At 36.9% G+C, this 15,722-nt stretch overlaps 1 protein-coding gene across 1 annotated transcript in view; it reads right to left on the bottom strand.

Annotated features, from left to right (window-relative positions):
- Nucleotides 1-15,722, bottom strand: part of PREX2 (phosphatidylinositol-3,4,5-trisphosphate dependent Rac exchange factor 2) — a 187,227-nt gene that overhangs the window by 75,942 nt on the left and 95,563 nt on the right. Inside the window, exons 20-25 of the mRNA XM_087751836.1 lie at nt 14,231-14,316; nt 11,848-11,984; nt 8,457-8,574; nt 7,386-7,570; nt 4,412-4,573; nt 348-570 (exon numbers count right to left, since the gene is read on the bottom strand). Coding sequence (XP_087607962.1) covers nt 348-570; nt 4,412-4,573; nt 7,386-7,570; nt 8,457-8,574; nt 11,848-11,984; nt 14,231-14,316 — 911 coding nt within the window. The remainder of the gene's footprint in view (nt 1-347; nt 571-4,411; nt 4,574-7,385; nt 7,571-8,456; nt 8,575-11,847; nt 11,985-14,230; nt 14,317-15,722) is intronic.

The following is a 15,722-nucleotide window of genomic DNA, read 5'->3' on the forward strand; positions in this document are numbered from 1 at the left end:
TGGGAATAATCCAAAGAGGTTACATCATTATCTTTTTTCAGCATACATTTTGAAGTTAGTAAAATACCTAACAGACATTGAAATATTTTCCTGCTTAAAACTTCAGGAAATTATTTAATTTTGCATTTTATTTTGCATATCAGTCACGCTATTTAAGGAAAAAGTCATTGTGAAATTATGACTAGTCTTTATTATGCTTTAAAATAAACCTAAGTATCAAAAATAGGGGGATTTCATAAAGGCTTGTCCTTAATTTTAATATTTGGGACATAAACCCAAACCAGTTACCTTTTAAGACTCTATATCAGAAGGACTGGAAGTAGTTCTTTCAAGTTCAACTGACTTACCTTGATCAGTGTTTTTGTTTTCCTTTTCATGGGAAGAATGCTTTCTGCTGTCTAACTGTACACCAAAGGCACTACCAAGGGAAGTTGAGGTTTTAGGGTAAGACACTTCCATCACATTGATATGGCAATTGGTTGGACAGAAATCACTGCTGTGAAGTGGTGAAATCTTTGACTTAGCTTGTTTGAAGGTAGGCCAAGCTCTGTTTTTTAATACTCTTGAAAACTAGAAGTGAGAAAGAAAACAAAATTTTGATTAACGGCTTTTGATGTGTCAGCACTTGGCTGACAAAACCTGTGTACCTGACTAGAAAACAAAAGTTTAAAGTATTTCAGGCATCCTTGACTTCAGATGCCTTGACTTCATAATTTCCATCTTTCTCTACAGGGGAAAGAAAAAATATTCTTCATTTTATATTTTTGAGGGGTTGTTTTTCTAAGTAAATGATATTCACAAATGTAAATAGCCTTGTAACGAGGAGACAGAATTTATTTTCCTTGCAATATAATAAAATATTAAGTGTATTCCTGGGGAGAAAGTCTGGAAATGCTCTATGATCCAGTGCTGTACTGCACATGACATTTATAAACACCTGCTGACATAGTAGTTTTCAAGTCAATGTCTTGCAAAAATTTCTGAAATTTGTGCCTGAAGCTCTAATAAAGACAGAATTGGAAGCTATGAATTATGAATTTCATATTCAGGAAGGCCGAAGTCCTCCCTAGTGGTTTCCTGGGCTGCATTAGGAGAGGCGTTGCCAGAAAGTGGAGGGAAGTGATTCTGCCCCTCTGCTCAGCACTGGTGAGGCCACATCTGGAGTACTCTGTCCAGTTCTGGGCTCCCCAGAAACAGAGAGACATGGACATACTGGAGAGAGTCCAGCTAAGGGCCACTAAGATGGTTAAGGGACTGAAGCATCTCACCTATGAGGAAAGGCTGAGAGAGCTGGGACTGTTCAACACGGAGGGGGATCTATCAATATATTCCAACACCTGAAGTGCGGGTGCAAAGAGAACAGAGCCAGGCTCTTTTCGGTGGCGCCCAGTGACAGCACCAGAGGCAATGGGCACAAACCAAAACACAGGAGGTTCCCTCTGAACATCAGGAAACACTTTTTTACTGTGAGGGTGAGTAAGCATTTGCACAGGTTGCCCAGAGAGGTTGTCGGATCTCCCTCCTTGGAGATACTCAAAAGCCGTCTGGGCATGGTCCTGGGCAGCCATCTCTAGGTGGCCCTGCTTGAGCAGGGGGGGCTGGACAAGACCTCCGGAGGTCCCTTCCAACCTCAACCATTCTGTGATTTTGAGTGATTCTGTGAAGCTGATAAACATTAGAGCATAAAAATTGCAAACACCGTATTCTACAGACTTCACTAATCTACCACCTCTTCTCTCTCCCATATATCAGCTCAGCAATGATGAAATTTTTTTTTTCCGCTCTGTTTTATGGTCTAATTCTAATACAGTGCTTAGTCACATCTCCTTCACTATAACACTTGAAATTTTGTGCATACTTTTGAACAGGCTTAGAGTTACTTGTTTTTTAAGATGAGATGATGTGAACCCAAAATGGCTAAGACTGAACTGTACTAAATTTGGACACTTAGAAAATACACCTACTTCAGAATCATAAAAGTCATGAGATCAAGCTCTCCCATTGGAAAAGAGACTTGTCAGTCACAAGTAGAATTTTTGTCAAAATGTGTCCTTTCCAGTGCAGTTTGTTGTTAGGGGAGAATGTTTTCTGGAAAAGATGTAATCAGTTCCAAGTCCCCGGTATTTTAATCAGTATCTCTCCAGTCAAAATACTGCACAGACCTACCTCAGCTATGAAGCATAGCTCACACATAAGAATATTTTCAAAGTTAACTTGCAAAGTTCCTTCCCTAATAAATGTCAGTACAAAATCAATCAGTCAAGTTTCGACTAACACTTCAGTTGAATAGAGGTATGTCCCTTCTAAGTAATAACAGGTTTTTGTGCTGGGATTTAAATTTCTGTTTATTTTGGCGTCATATTACTTCAGCCTGGTGAACACTTGACTGATTAATTACATTTAAATCTTTATATCAGAATAAGATCTGGAAGGTTACAAGAAATCCAATTATGGAATTGTTCGAAGGCTGAAGAATGTACAAATAGTTAAGAAGGGCACTAAGGACATTCAATGATGAAAATGTTCCTGCAAGCAGTACATATTTCACATCTCAATCTCCCACACATCCTGCTCCACAGAGACCAAATGCCTGGCTATGATTTAATCAGGTCATAAGTCAGGCCCAAAATTCTTTTCATATATGTGTTGAGAAACATCTGGGACTCATGGCACTGGACTCGAGGTCTATTATGAGCAAAATGTTCTGATAATAATAATAGTAGGAACTGCAGAAATCTACGGGGTTTCTATTTATAGAATTCGAACTTTCACAGTGAAACCAGGAGCCAACCGGGCTCAGGCACTCCGAAAGTCTCCTGTAACTATGGTTACCTTTACCTTGCCAAGAAAACGACACATCTATTCCTGAAATTCATTGCGTTACTAATTGTCATCAAAAGCTGTAACTGTGAAACTACTGATTTTTGAGCAGATGAGCTTGAAAGTGCAGTTTGTATCAGCAGTATCTGCTTCTAGACAGTATAAGCACTATGAAAACTTCCCCAAGGCTCTTCATTTCATATCCAGCATAACACAATAAAATTTCATTTATTGTCTTGGCCTCCTGTAAAGAGACTGTACATCATGCTCAAATTTTTTGGCTACAGGAAAGGTATAAACCACCTACCTGTTACTCGAACTCTAAATACACTATTATTAATGTTAAAACGAATGAATTTTCTTTTTTAAAAAAATATTTTGATTTTTAATCAATTTGAAAACACGGAGGTTTATAATTCAGGCAAGCAACGGAGACTGGATGTTTTGTAATGCAGTATCAGAATCCTTTTGATGTCATCTTCTGTGACTCAGCTCCTCAGTTTATTCCATTTCTTGTTGGAGAGCACCCTGAAAAGTCTTTGGAAAGCTGCTTTTTGGCCTTCATCCTACTGAAGCTACAGGGTTTCCTTACAGTCTTCCCTCCTTTTCTTTTGAAAAACAAGAAAACATTATCTATTCTTTTCCATGCAACTTTTAGAACTGCGTGAAGCTTCTACATTTAACCTCTTTTTCCTTTTCTTTTTTTTTTTATTTTCAATTTTTTGCATATTAACTCTCAGAACAGACCAGCTCGTAAATGTCATGACTCAGATCCCCAGCTGCGATAAGACAGTTCTACGTACCCATTTTGGGCCTACTTCAAAATAGTTCCAAAGTCTCAAGAATTAGGTTGTATGGGAGAGGAACCAGAAGCCAGGATGAGAAAATAAGCTTGCATTAACAAATTGGCAAATGGTCGATTCATTTATGCCCTGCTTAGCTAAACAACTATAGAGAAATACACTGACAGCAACTAGAGGTCATACTGTGGGTTATTTATTCATTCACATCTCATTAATTTAGATCTCAAGTGTGTGAAAGTCAGCACCTTCTCCTTTTTTCCGTGCTATAATGTTTTATTAAACCAAGTTAATCTTACAATTTACAGAGTTATTACTATTAATAGTCATGCTAGAAAAATCATACCAATTTGAAGGGCATAAAAGATGAATAAAAGGGTAACAATTTGGTATTTAAAATTAAGACGCATTAGAAGGAAAAGAACAGTTCTGCTGTTATTGCTTCATTTTTGGTTAACATCTGCAAACTCAACAGAGTATTGGTTTAAAGCATTTACAAGAATGCTGAGCCTTTTGTGGGAAATATGCAGTGGATTGTATCTACAACTGAACACAGAACACAAGAGAGGATATGATCTCCAGTGTCTAAAAAGGGGATAATAAAGAGCACGGTTTGAAAACAATTTATGCAATTACTCATTTTAGGCATTCATGCCTCAAAATAGCTAAACTTTCAGCCGTATTTTTGTCATTGCAATAGACATTTTGAAGAGTTATTCAAACTGTACCACATTCCCCTGTTTTTCCCTTAAAAGACAAATATCACCAAGCTTAGGACATGACAGTTGTACCTTTTTATAACTAGAGATTCTTCGGTAGATATGCTCAATTTTCTCACTGCAAATAACACTGAATTTACTTTGAAGCTCAGTGGGGATCACTTCGTTTAAGGAATTGAGGCTGTTGCAATTCTGCACAAAATGTTCATCGTTTTTTGCCAGTGCTTCAAGAATCTAAGACAATAAAAACAAGAGCAGTACGTTATGAAATAAGATGACTAAGATAACCCCTTACTTAACTCTTTACTTATCATCCCTTATAATTAAAGCTGAAAAGCCCAATAATCGGTTGCCTTTTAACATTACAGACAATGCTGCATAACAACAATTAATGAAACTGGTGAAGTAAAGAGGTTTCTTTAAATCTACCCCTGCATAAGTTATACCCATAATAAGTACTTTTATTTGGCTTCTCATGACATTGATAATGGATTTACTACTAATTTCCTACTAATGTAACCACTACGGCTCTCCTCTGAAATACATTATCTGCTGCATTTACTTGAACAGCACATATTATGCAAAGCTGATGAATTAGTTCACTACTTGTAGCAAAACTTTGGTCTGGCAGCATAAGCGATACTAGCACACTGAAAAAGCATACAAGAAAACTGAGTACTACCCTCTTGTATATTCTGCATATATAAACAGAAAATAGGGAACAGAATAAGCTATGCTGCCCAGCAAAGACTGAAGCCTTGCTATGATAGAAATAGCACCAGCAAATGATGGTGATAGAAAACTGAAAGAAAGGCATGTTGAAGAGATGAAGGCAGTATATAGCCCTTTTTTTGGAGTTAGTTACATTTCAGGCATTGAAATCCACTGTGTTATGGAACTTGGGAGATGCCTATTGATGGTTGGGTCCAACTCTGAAGATGTGTTTGAAAAATATACCCAAAATAACCTCCTAACAAAGGCACCCAAAATCCAGATTAAGGCACCTCAATAAGAAAAGGCTCACATTTTAGAGATACTTGAGGAAGTCTGGACAAACAACACATACAGCATTAATCCATCATGGGACTTATGTCTGTAATTCACTTCTGCTACAGTTCATTATTATGCTATCCACTATCACAAATATAATACACAATTTATAAGCTTGACCAAGTGGTTTAGAAAAAAATGACAATGTATAGAAATTTTGGAGTGCAAAATTTGAAGTTTAGTCACAGATTATAAATGATTGGATCCTGAGTGAATTTTTTTCTCAGGTCCCCAGTAGGATGAATTAAGGAAAGCCTTTAACTCTTCTGCTACAGTGTTTAATTACTGTATTAAAACACCCCAGTCACTTTGGCCACACTTTGGAGCTTCCTTTATGTCAGGTCTAATAAATAATACAAATTTAAATAATTCAAGTGGTTCTTTTTGCAGCTGTACATTAAAATAAGTGCATTCAAACCCAGTAACTTTTGCAGCACAACTTTGGATACTTTCTCATCATAATAATTAACACAAAGATTTGCACAATATAGGAAAGCAGTCCAGGATTACTTCACTCCCCTACTACGTATGATGCAGAATAGACGTTTAAAAATGCAAAGCAACAATAAATACACAGCAAAGAGAGAACGATGAATATGGAGAGAAGCATAAGACCTCACTGAACACACAAATAAGTTTATGTTTAGAGTATTTAAAACCATTTGCAGACAGTTACATCTGATGAAGTGCCACTACAATTTTTATCATTGCCTTTGAGTTAAGGGACTTGATTTTTCTACCGGTGGACCTTTTGTAGTCCTTTAGACCACTATCACTTAATCTAAACTTTATATTTTTCTAACATAGTCAATTACATCTCCTTATTGTTTTTTAATCATTTCTAAATATTTAATTTGCCAGCCTAAACACTAAGGGTGATGACGCTGCATTATTTAAGAATCAGTGTGCTGGAAGTACTTCTTTACTTAACTACTCCATATACAACAATGGAAAAATATTTCTTAAGCAGTTAGGAAAGAATACCTTAAACATTTTATATGAAATTGTAATTCCAGCAAGAATTAGTATCTTTCAGGCCAATGACTTGAAGCATTGACTAGACCAGCTCTAGCAAATCTCATGATGTTGGTGCAAGAAGTTACTCTCCTGTCTGTCAACGTGACCTGCTCCAAAGTGAAGTCAGGGAAAAGAAACACGTGCCCATGCCTCAGTCATTTCAGTAAAAGATCAGTACTTTAGTTTACAATTCTGATGGAAAGATCAACAGAAAAAGAAATATGCAGACATCAATATACTCCCCAAAAGTTTGGGCTTTCATACTTTCATTAAGTGTACTTTGTTAGCATGTGTGTATGAAAAGATAAAAACAAACTTAGTAAAAGAGCTATATTACTACATTATTTGTCAATCTGAACCAGACAATACCAGATATATATAAAAAACTTCACATCCCATTCATAGCAATCACAGATTTTACCATTTGGAAATATTCACAAAATAAAAACTCCAAAGTAAACTCTGAAGTTGCACTTGTGTTTTTTCTTCCTCTGTGATTTTGCCAATGTGTGCTTCTGTATATGCACAGCTTTATTTTACTTTCAGACACAGAAAAGACAGATGTTGTGCTACTTCTTTTACCGAAACAGATTTTTAAAGTTGCACATGCAATTCTGATGAGATTAAATGACTTTCGGAAACTGCAGCCTACCTTCACCAAGTTTTGACATTTCAGTGAGACTGACTTTCTTTCAAGTTTTATTTGATAATTAAGAAAAAAGGGAGAGGGGCAGGAGGAATGGAAGACTTTGAAGTTCTTTAACATTTTTTCAGTTTAGAGGCACAATTTATAACCACTCCATAACTTAGTTTGCTTCCTGAGTACACAATCACCATCCAAAATGTCAGAGGGATAAAGGTTACCAATTATAAGATATTAAATGAAATACATATAATTCTAAGAATAAGCAAAAGACAGGTGTTGCTCCATTGGTATTAAGCATAGTAAGAATTAATACATACAAAAATTGCTTCATACCTTTGCAGTCAAGCTGAAAAATCCCTTTGGTTCAATCATTTTTTCTAACACGTGGCACTTTATTCCAGCTGTGCTGTCATACTCATAAACCACTCCATACTCCAGATGAACATTGTCAACAGTCAGACTCACATGATCTTTCTTCCCATCAATTATGGCCATAGTGTTAAACTTGTCAATTACCTCTAGAATAAAGAAAATAACACAAATCAGTTGAGGAGGCCAACGTTAGCACTCTTGGAACCCAGGACTGTAATCCTACTTATTGCCCTGCTTCCTCCAGGCAGGATCCTGAACTCAACCACCTCCTGGTCACTGCAGCCACGGTTGCCCCCAGCCTTCACATCCCCAATCAGTCCTTCTTTGTTAGTACAAGGTCCAGCAGCATGCCTCTCCTTGTTGGCTCCTCCACCACCTGTGTGTCACGGTAGTCGCTCTTTACAAACAGCTATTGAAGGGAACTAATTCAATTTCATTTATATTCCAGAGACATGAAAAAGCAACAAAAAAAGGGAAGATGAAGAACTTCTAAATAAACTAGAAGAAAATGACCATGAAAAGTGTCAACATTCAGAAATGAAACCACAATATCAGCATTTACCCAGAGAACATAAATACAGTTCATATGTTAACTGTCTCTTTAATTACCATCATGCATATGAATGCAGCTTTATCTAAATGTTAATTGCCTGAAAATAATCTGAAGGATAGCTGATTTGTTATTTCTCATGCAGTAGTGACTAACGCATCTAATTTAGCCTTAAATGATTACTAGTGGTGAAAATAAACCAGGTAATTCCTAGAATTATGTATCCTATGAATGAAAATTGAACAGATTTTCCCTAAAGTGTTCACAGAAGCTTTTTCTTGAAATGGGAAGTATAATAATTTTCAGAGAACAGCATGTCAAATTCACATCTTTAGAATACATAAAAAAGCAAACCCTTACGTGAAACACATCTTATGGTCTGCTTGCAATTTCCTCTCTGAAAACAAAACCACTGCCTATATTTTCCTTGCTACTACACAAACATTCCGAGCAACAACAAAATCAAAACAAGCATCACATACCTTCCACTTTGCAGTCAAAGGCATCTCCTCCATCATCTCCAGAGGGCTTGGTGTTTGTTTTCTGAAGATCTTCCTGTGCACTTTCAACGCTGTTGTAAACCCACTGTATAGAATCTTGCTAAAAAGCAACAAAAAAAAGACAGCTAGGAAAAGCTTTGCAAGTACAATTGATAGCAACTTATTTCATTGCTCTCAAACATGAAATAGTTGCTTTAATTCCCTGATTATTATCAGCTTTATTGCCTTCTGAGCTCCAAGTTAAAAATAATATTTTGAAAATTACAGAGAATTTTGGCTTTGTCTAAAACCATCTGAAGCATTTTGTCAATTTATTTATTTCAGAGTATACTGTCATGAGACAGTACGAAATCTGTGACAGCATGACATCCATCAGTTTCATGCCTCTGCCAAAAATAATTTAAGACATTTCAAGTCAAACTGCAGATTGAAAAATATTTGAGACAAGAAATCGTGAAAAAATAAAAGAGAACCCATTTTTGCCTTGCTAAATCTGCTGTGTGTCCACAAATCTGCTGGCAAATATTATGGAATACCAACCAAAGATATAGTATGTCCAGTTAATCTATCACCCGTGTGTCACTGGCAAGAAGAATGTACACTCCAGCCTTTATTACTGATATTTGCCTTTACTACAGTTATTTTACCGGCTGTTCTTTATTTTTCCCCCAGATTAGGAAAACGCCCAAAAAGGACAAACTCACAGGCCCCAAAAGTCCAGCATCTTATGTGACTGAGTGATACGTGAGCACAGGAACAGGGTCTTGGTCATACAACCTACGAAGAAGCCACGTGTACACCTCACATCTTGTTCTCCCCTCTCACTTACTCAGCCACACGCCCATCACATCCTTGTGGAAGGGCCTATCAAGTATGGCATCTCCAGACTACTCTTCCCCTTGCACTTCAAAAGAAGCCTGACAGTCAGTTAATCACTCCCTCTCCAACAGCTACAGCAGAATAAATGGCACGATTATGACTAATCTGAATTCATAGACTTTAAAAAGAAGTTTGTGGAAGAATTCAAATTTAAGTAAGGATAGCAAAAGTTTAAGCTGAATGTTACAATTTTCAAGCAAAATGCCAAGTACATCCAATTATGCTTTGCTAATATACAATATTCAGCTGCTATCTTCATCCCATTAATCATAGATAACTAAATTTTTGTATGATTAAGGTACTATTTCTCTCTAGGTTTCCTAGATTCATCCATGCCTTACTTTTCACGCAATGGCACTGAAATATTTTAATAAGGAAGCTTAACTTTCAGAGCTCTCTGTTGATTGTTGGAAGACACCTGTGCACAAGCTGATCGACAGAAACACTTCTGAAACCCATGCTTCTTCGCAGCTACACCGGAATGCTTACTGCTCATTTATGGAGTCTTACGGGTTTGCTTGGCAGCATTAAGACTGCCATGCCAATCTCTAACAGGAGATTTACATTATGTCAAAGGGTTCCTTCATTATTTGAACTTAATATGGCCTAATAGAAGGACTAACTACTTAAACTGGAAGTCCCTATTTCAAAAGTTAACACAAGATATAATGCAATATGATTTGGAGCAATGTTCTCCAAAAGCATTACAGAGGCACAAACTAAGCATAAATCTGTCACACCATGATTAGTATCACTGCAAAGAAATTGTACGTAATTCCAAGAAGTAAAATCTACTTTCAATCTTCTTTATCCAGACAAGACAGAAAGAATATAAACATTGTCCAACAGAAGTTACAGGGTTATTCACACTGCAATAATCTGAAATGAAACTTCACTCTCCAGGCAAGCAGGGAGACTCCTCACCCTGAGAAGTGGAATGAATATTCAGGAAACAGAAAAAGATCCCCTTTCAATTATGCAATTGCCAACCACAGGAGAGACTGCAATGGTCGTGTTAATTAAATGATAGGCTAATGCACTGTACTTAGAAAATAGGAAAAATCCATAGTTATCTTCCAAATAATTAAAACCCCAAATTTCTGAATAGGAAATGAAATTTTAGCTGTCTTGACACCAGTGGGAATACTACCATTTATTTCAGTCTAGACAGTTCTCCCATAGCATTTAATAGCACTACATCCTAAATGAAGTTTTTCTTGTCAGTCTGAGGGATTTTAGTTATTTGTGATTTGCTGAATTATGATTAGCTACTTTTTTAGATTGAAATAAATACTCTGTATATGAAAAACAGTTATGTACTCCAACATATTACACAAGTGGATAAAAAAAAACAGAGTGACTTTGCATGTCAAGGCATTCATGCCAGCCTACATTAATCAATCCTCGCTGGATGTCACTGATCTCTGTAGGAACTCCACACTTACACACAGAGAGCACACACCTGCTACAAAGAATTTAATTTATCTTTTATTCTAACCAGTTTTGCTACTAGTGCACAAAACACCCTCTCTTTACTAGAGCACATCTTCCTTTGAAGCATAGGTGAGCGTGATCTTGATACGCCATGTAACAACTTCAGTTCTGTACTGGAGTTTGAACACAAACACCCAGACAAACATTTTCATAAATTTGCATGACACAGTTCTAACTCACTCTTACTTATAATTCTTATCTCATATCTATGCAGTAGGTGTGGGAGAAGGATTTCACTCTTGATTTTAATTGGATTTTTCTTCTCAGTTAACATGCACTGGAAGAGTTTGTGAAGTTAATTAATGATATTGGTTCACAGTTTATGAAAAATTTGCAGAGACTTGGAAAAATTACATTACAGAATCCAGCTGGTTTTGGTTTTCTTCCTTAAATTTGTGTCTTGGAATCCTTACATTTTCTCCTATACTAATGTGAAAAAGATAAAAATTGCATGCTTATATTAAAAAGGTGAAATTTTGAGTCCTTGAATGTATGCTTATTCCCAAGATTGGAATGCAATGGGAACACAGAGACTTTTATAGATGGAATATGTGCACTCTACTCTCTATGTGCTGAAGTGTTACAAAATTCTGGAAGAAGATCAGCTTTTTGCATTGCCTTCTCATGCTGCTGAGCAGGCAGTGAGCTGTGTAAATCCCTCTCCATCATGATGAGAATATACCTCGTAATGCTTTCTGCATAGAACTGCAGAAACACTTGAAATAATCTTTTAAAAATACCATATGAAAAAAAATTACCTATAAGCTTACATTTATTTCAATGTAGAAATTAAATAGACCTGGAACATCAGCAATATATTGAGCAATCTTCAGCTTTTATAATTCAGCTGGCTTCCCTTCACTTTTATTCACCACTCCTTTCCCCTCATCACACTCAACACAACAAATATGTGGACAGAGATACACACCACACTGTTCATTTTGAGAAAAAAAAAAAAAAAGTTAGAAGAAAATCTGCAAGGGTACCAAGGAAGACGTACCTGCATTGGCCGCCTGTACTTCCTGCACGCCGTGACATGAGCAATAACGCTTGCATGAGTCTCTTTGCTGACATTAATTCCATTCACTTTGATTATGCATTGGCCAGGATGGAGACCTGCTGCAGCTGCCACTGTTCCTATAAAAAACCCAGCATAGTTAACAGACTTCTTTTCCTAAACATCTCCTTTAAAGCTTATAGTCCAAAAGCCTCATTTTTAAATCAGAATCTGCTCTCACCGATTCTTACATACTTCCCCTGACAACAGGGTGCTTCTGCAGTCAGCTGGACTCCAAGAAAACGGAGTTTCCCAGCAGATGATTCCATAAAAAGAGACGAAACTATTTTCTAAAGGCTATTTTATAAAACAAATGTTGATTAGTAATATGAAAATGTGGAAAATTTGTCTTAAAGAGAAGGATTTTAACATGATAAAACGGCTCTAGCTTGAAACTCACTAATTATAACTTAGACCGCTTTTATTCTGAATTCTTTTATATGCCCCAAGCTTATGAGCTTATTGACTACTTCAGGTATCTCTATTTTACATACAAAACAGAAGCTTTCTGACAATTCATAAAGAAGTATCAGAGCATACTAGAGTTTCTTGTTGAACATTAAGTGAAATATCCAAACCCAAAGACATTTCCAAGGATTTTGTTCTTATTTTAATCTTTTTACCAACTCAATTAGAACACAGTACCTTACAGCTTTAATCAAAATACCCAAAGATAATTAAGTAGGAGCTGTCAAATTTAATGGGGGGGTCCAGAACAAAAACAAAACAAACGATTTTCTTTGAGCAACACAAAATATATGGTTCGGCAATTTATTTTCACAATGGAACAACCATCTTAGGAAAATCTTCTATCCATTGAATAGGTGCTACAAAAATAGCAGCTGTCTCCAGGTCTTTTCAGTGTGACTCAAGCCCACTCCTGAAAGACAGCCTGCTGGAGTATGACCTTAGTTCCAGCTACCTGATCATTCACCTCCTTATGTCTCTCTTGATACTGCCACAAAGATGCCAGGGAAGTCAAAATCTATTGCCTAGAGACTATAAGGCTCAGCTGCAGAAGCTAGCTGCTATGAAAGAACAGTCTAGACTGAATCTGCAGGGCTGACAAATAGAAAAGCTATGTCATGACCTGTCAGCTGAGCATATTTGACAAGGAAATAACTTAAAGAATATACCTGGATTTCCCTCATTTTAGGTGCTATCAGGTTAGATGATAGCTGCATTTTAAATCGAATATCAAAGAAAGTCTTTGAAAATGATACCATTACCAGCTATTGCAATCCCCCCACCCTCAAAAGATGTAAAAAGAAACATTTAAATAGGCCTTATTAAATCTCTCTCTCTAAAAAAAAAAACAAACTCTCTTCAAAAAACCCAAGGTCCCAATTCAGCAAAGTATTTAAGCATATGCTTAAAATCTTTCAGGTTTAGCAAACCACACAAGCAAGCACTTATATACTGTTGAGGCTAATTGGAATAAAGTATGTGCTTAATGAATAGGGATAGGCAGTTGAATTGAGATCCAGGTGCAGAAATAATTATCACATCAGCTCAGTCTGTAGTTTATTAGACTTTCTCCTGAAAAATCTAATTTCTGGCACCACAGCCTAGAAAAAAATTCACTGAGCTCTGTTCAAATCTGGCTGCTTTGCAGATCAGTTCACTTTAAATTCCTCAATTACAAACGGAGGAGGGGGGAAAAAAGGACACAACTGCCCCACAATAGCTGAAAATACAGTGTTACTGTACAGCTCTACCATTAACAACATGCAACAGCAACAAAGAATGCTTCAGCTGCTTTTATCGCCAGTGCACCAGTAAAGAACATATTGAGTTAGGGATAGCAAGTATTTGACAATCACATCACAAAACGGACAAAACAGTATTTAGAGGAAATATCTGTAATTACTAAGACAGACTAGGTCACTAGCACCCTTGAAAAGATTTGTGAAAAGTGCATTTTCTGTAAAATGTTTTCAGAACGTTGCAGAATCACATGGCCACCTGACAAATTAACGCTCATTAAGTGAGTTGTTCCCAGCACCCATTCACTGGAGAAGGTGATTTTGCATCCATCAGCTATTCCTTAGTCTATAAAGAATGCACAGCCTTAACTTAACTTTCCTACATTCGTATAAATGCATAAAAAAAGCGCCAGAGAATCTATCCAAAGCTTACAAAGTATAAAAACACACACACACAAAAAATCTTATTTCATTTTATTTAATATTCTTTGTTACTTGGGGGGGGGGGGGGGAGGGAAATCTAAGCTGAATCACTGGACCTAATTTTGATTTATCTCAGCCACACCATATTGATATTAAATGTATATTTACCACTAATGTTGACAGCTTTTACGGCTTACCTCTCCCAACAGCATGGACAACTGATGGGCCAAAGCCCCGGATTTGGAATCCGAGTCCATCTGCAGAGTCAGGAATCTTCACTGTCCTGATAGAAGCAAAGATTCAATATGAATGTAGCAAAAGGCAGCATTTTGTTATTCAAGATAAAAGTGGACAGCAATAAGTAAGTTAAAAGTGTGTGAGACTCCACACTTTCATTCAGTTCACAGTTTCAGATTCAGCACCATTCATATTCCCGACACTTTGCACCACTGACATCAGAAATAAGAGCAAGCTGAGATACTGAAACCAATCAGAGGAAGGCAATACTATTTCGCAAGGAAATTCAATATGCCGGTTACAACCAAAGCACCAGCGTAGCTTTAAAATTCCTCCCAAAGGGACTGCGATGTGAGTAAGCTGCCACAGCACAGCAACACTGAAAGCCCTGGGAAGGCAGGCAGTCTCTCAGCCAAGAGAATAGAGCCTGGGGATCACAGATCATGGCAGGCCTCGTCAGATGAGCTGCAGAAGACTGCAGAGACTGGATCCGTATTGCATTTTGTTAACAACTAAGTGTCTACTTGGTGAGTTTTACTGAAAAAGTATTTTGTTGCAGTTTTTCTGAGCAGCTATGCAAAGTCCTAAGTTCTGTAAAGCAAGAATCGCCTACTAGTGTTCATGTAACTTTTAAGTACATTGTGCTACACTCCCACTTGGTCTAAGTGCAACAATAATAAACATACTGACAAACATAACCAACAAAAACACAGTTCTCAGAATCAAAATTCACATCTACTCCTTAAAATGAAGCCCTGAGCTCACCCAAAGTAAGCATATCCACATGACATCAACTCAAGTTCCAGAAAAAGCAACACAGCTGCATTAGCCCTTATCAGAGCTAGTTAGGTCATGCATAAGGGTGCACTGATTTAACTTTGCAGCCTTTACTTCCAGAGCCAGCTCCATTATTATTTAAGGGATCTTTGCCCCGAGCTCCACTTGCCATTGCAAAAGCAGACAAATTCAAACTGATCCTGAAAAGTGATTTTAAAATACATTTGGACTGTAATGAACTTGATTTACAAGTAGTTTTGAATAATATCATTGTATCATTTCCTGTACCTTCACTTTTTTCTGGTATACATAATGTTTAGCATTTGGAGACAATTATCAGCAGAGGTGAGATCCAAAACCCACTGAAGTCTATACATTTTTTAAAAATATTAGAATATTCTTGAGATTAACAAACTTCATTTGAAATATTTTCATAAGTATAGTGTCATTTAGCATACTTCTATATTAACTAAGTTTGATGCAATCTATATGCTTTCATTCTGAAAATGCTTTGTGAACATGCTAATGAGCTATGAAACACCATCACTGGCAGTTTAGGCTAAGAATTTAGGCGAGAACAGTCTCTTCTGCCAACACAGTTGTGCTAGCAGCAGCTCTTGACAAAAAGCAGGCAGCACTGAGAAACAAATTCTTCAACTCCTCGGAACTCTTCAT

This window comes from Nipponia nippon, unplaced genomic scaffold (assembly GCF_047370975.1).
Source record: "Nipponia nippon isolate SJK-2023a ecotype South Korea unplaced genomic scaffold, ASM4737097v1 scaffold_1, whole genome shotgun sequence".
In the NCBI taxonomy this organism is placed as follows: Eukaryota; Metazoa; Chordata; class Aves; order Pelecaniformes; family Threskiornithidae; genus Nipponia; species Nipponia nippon.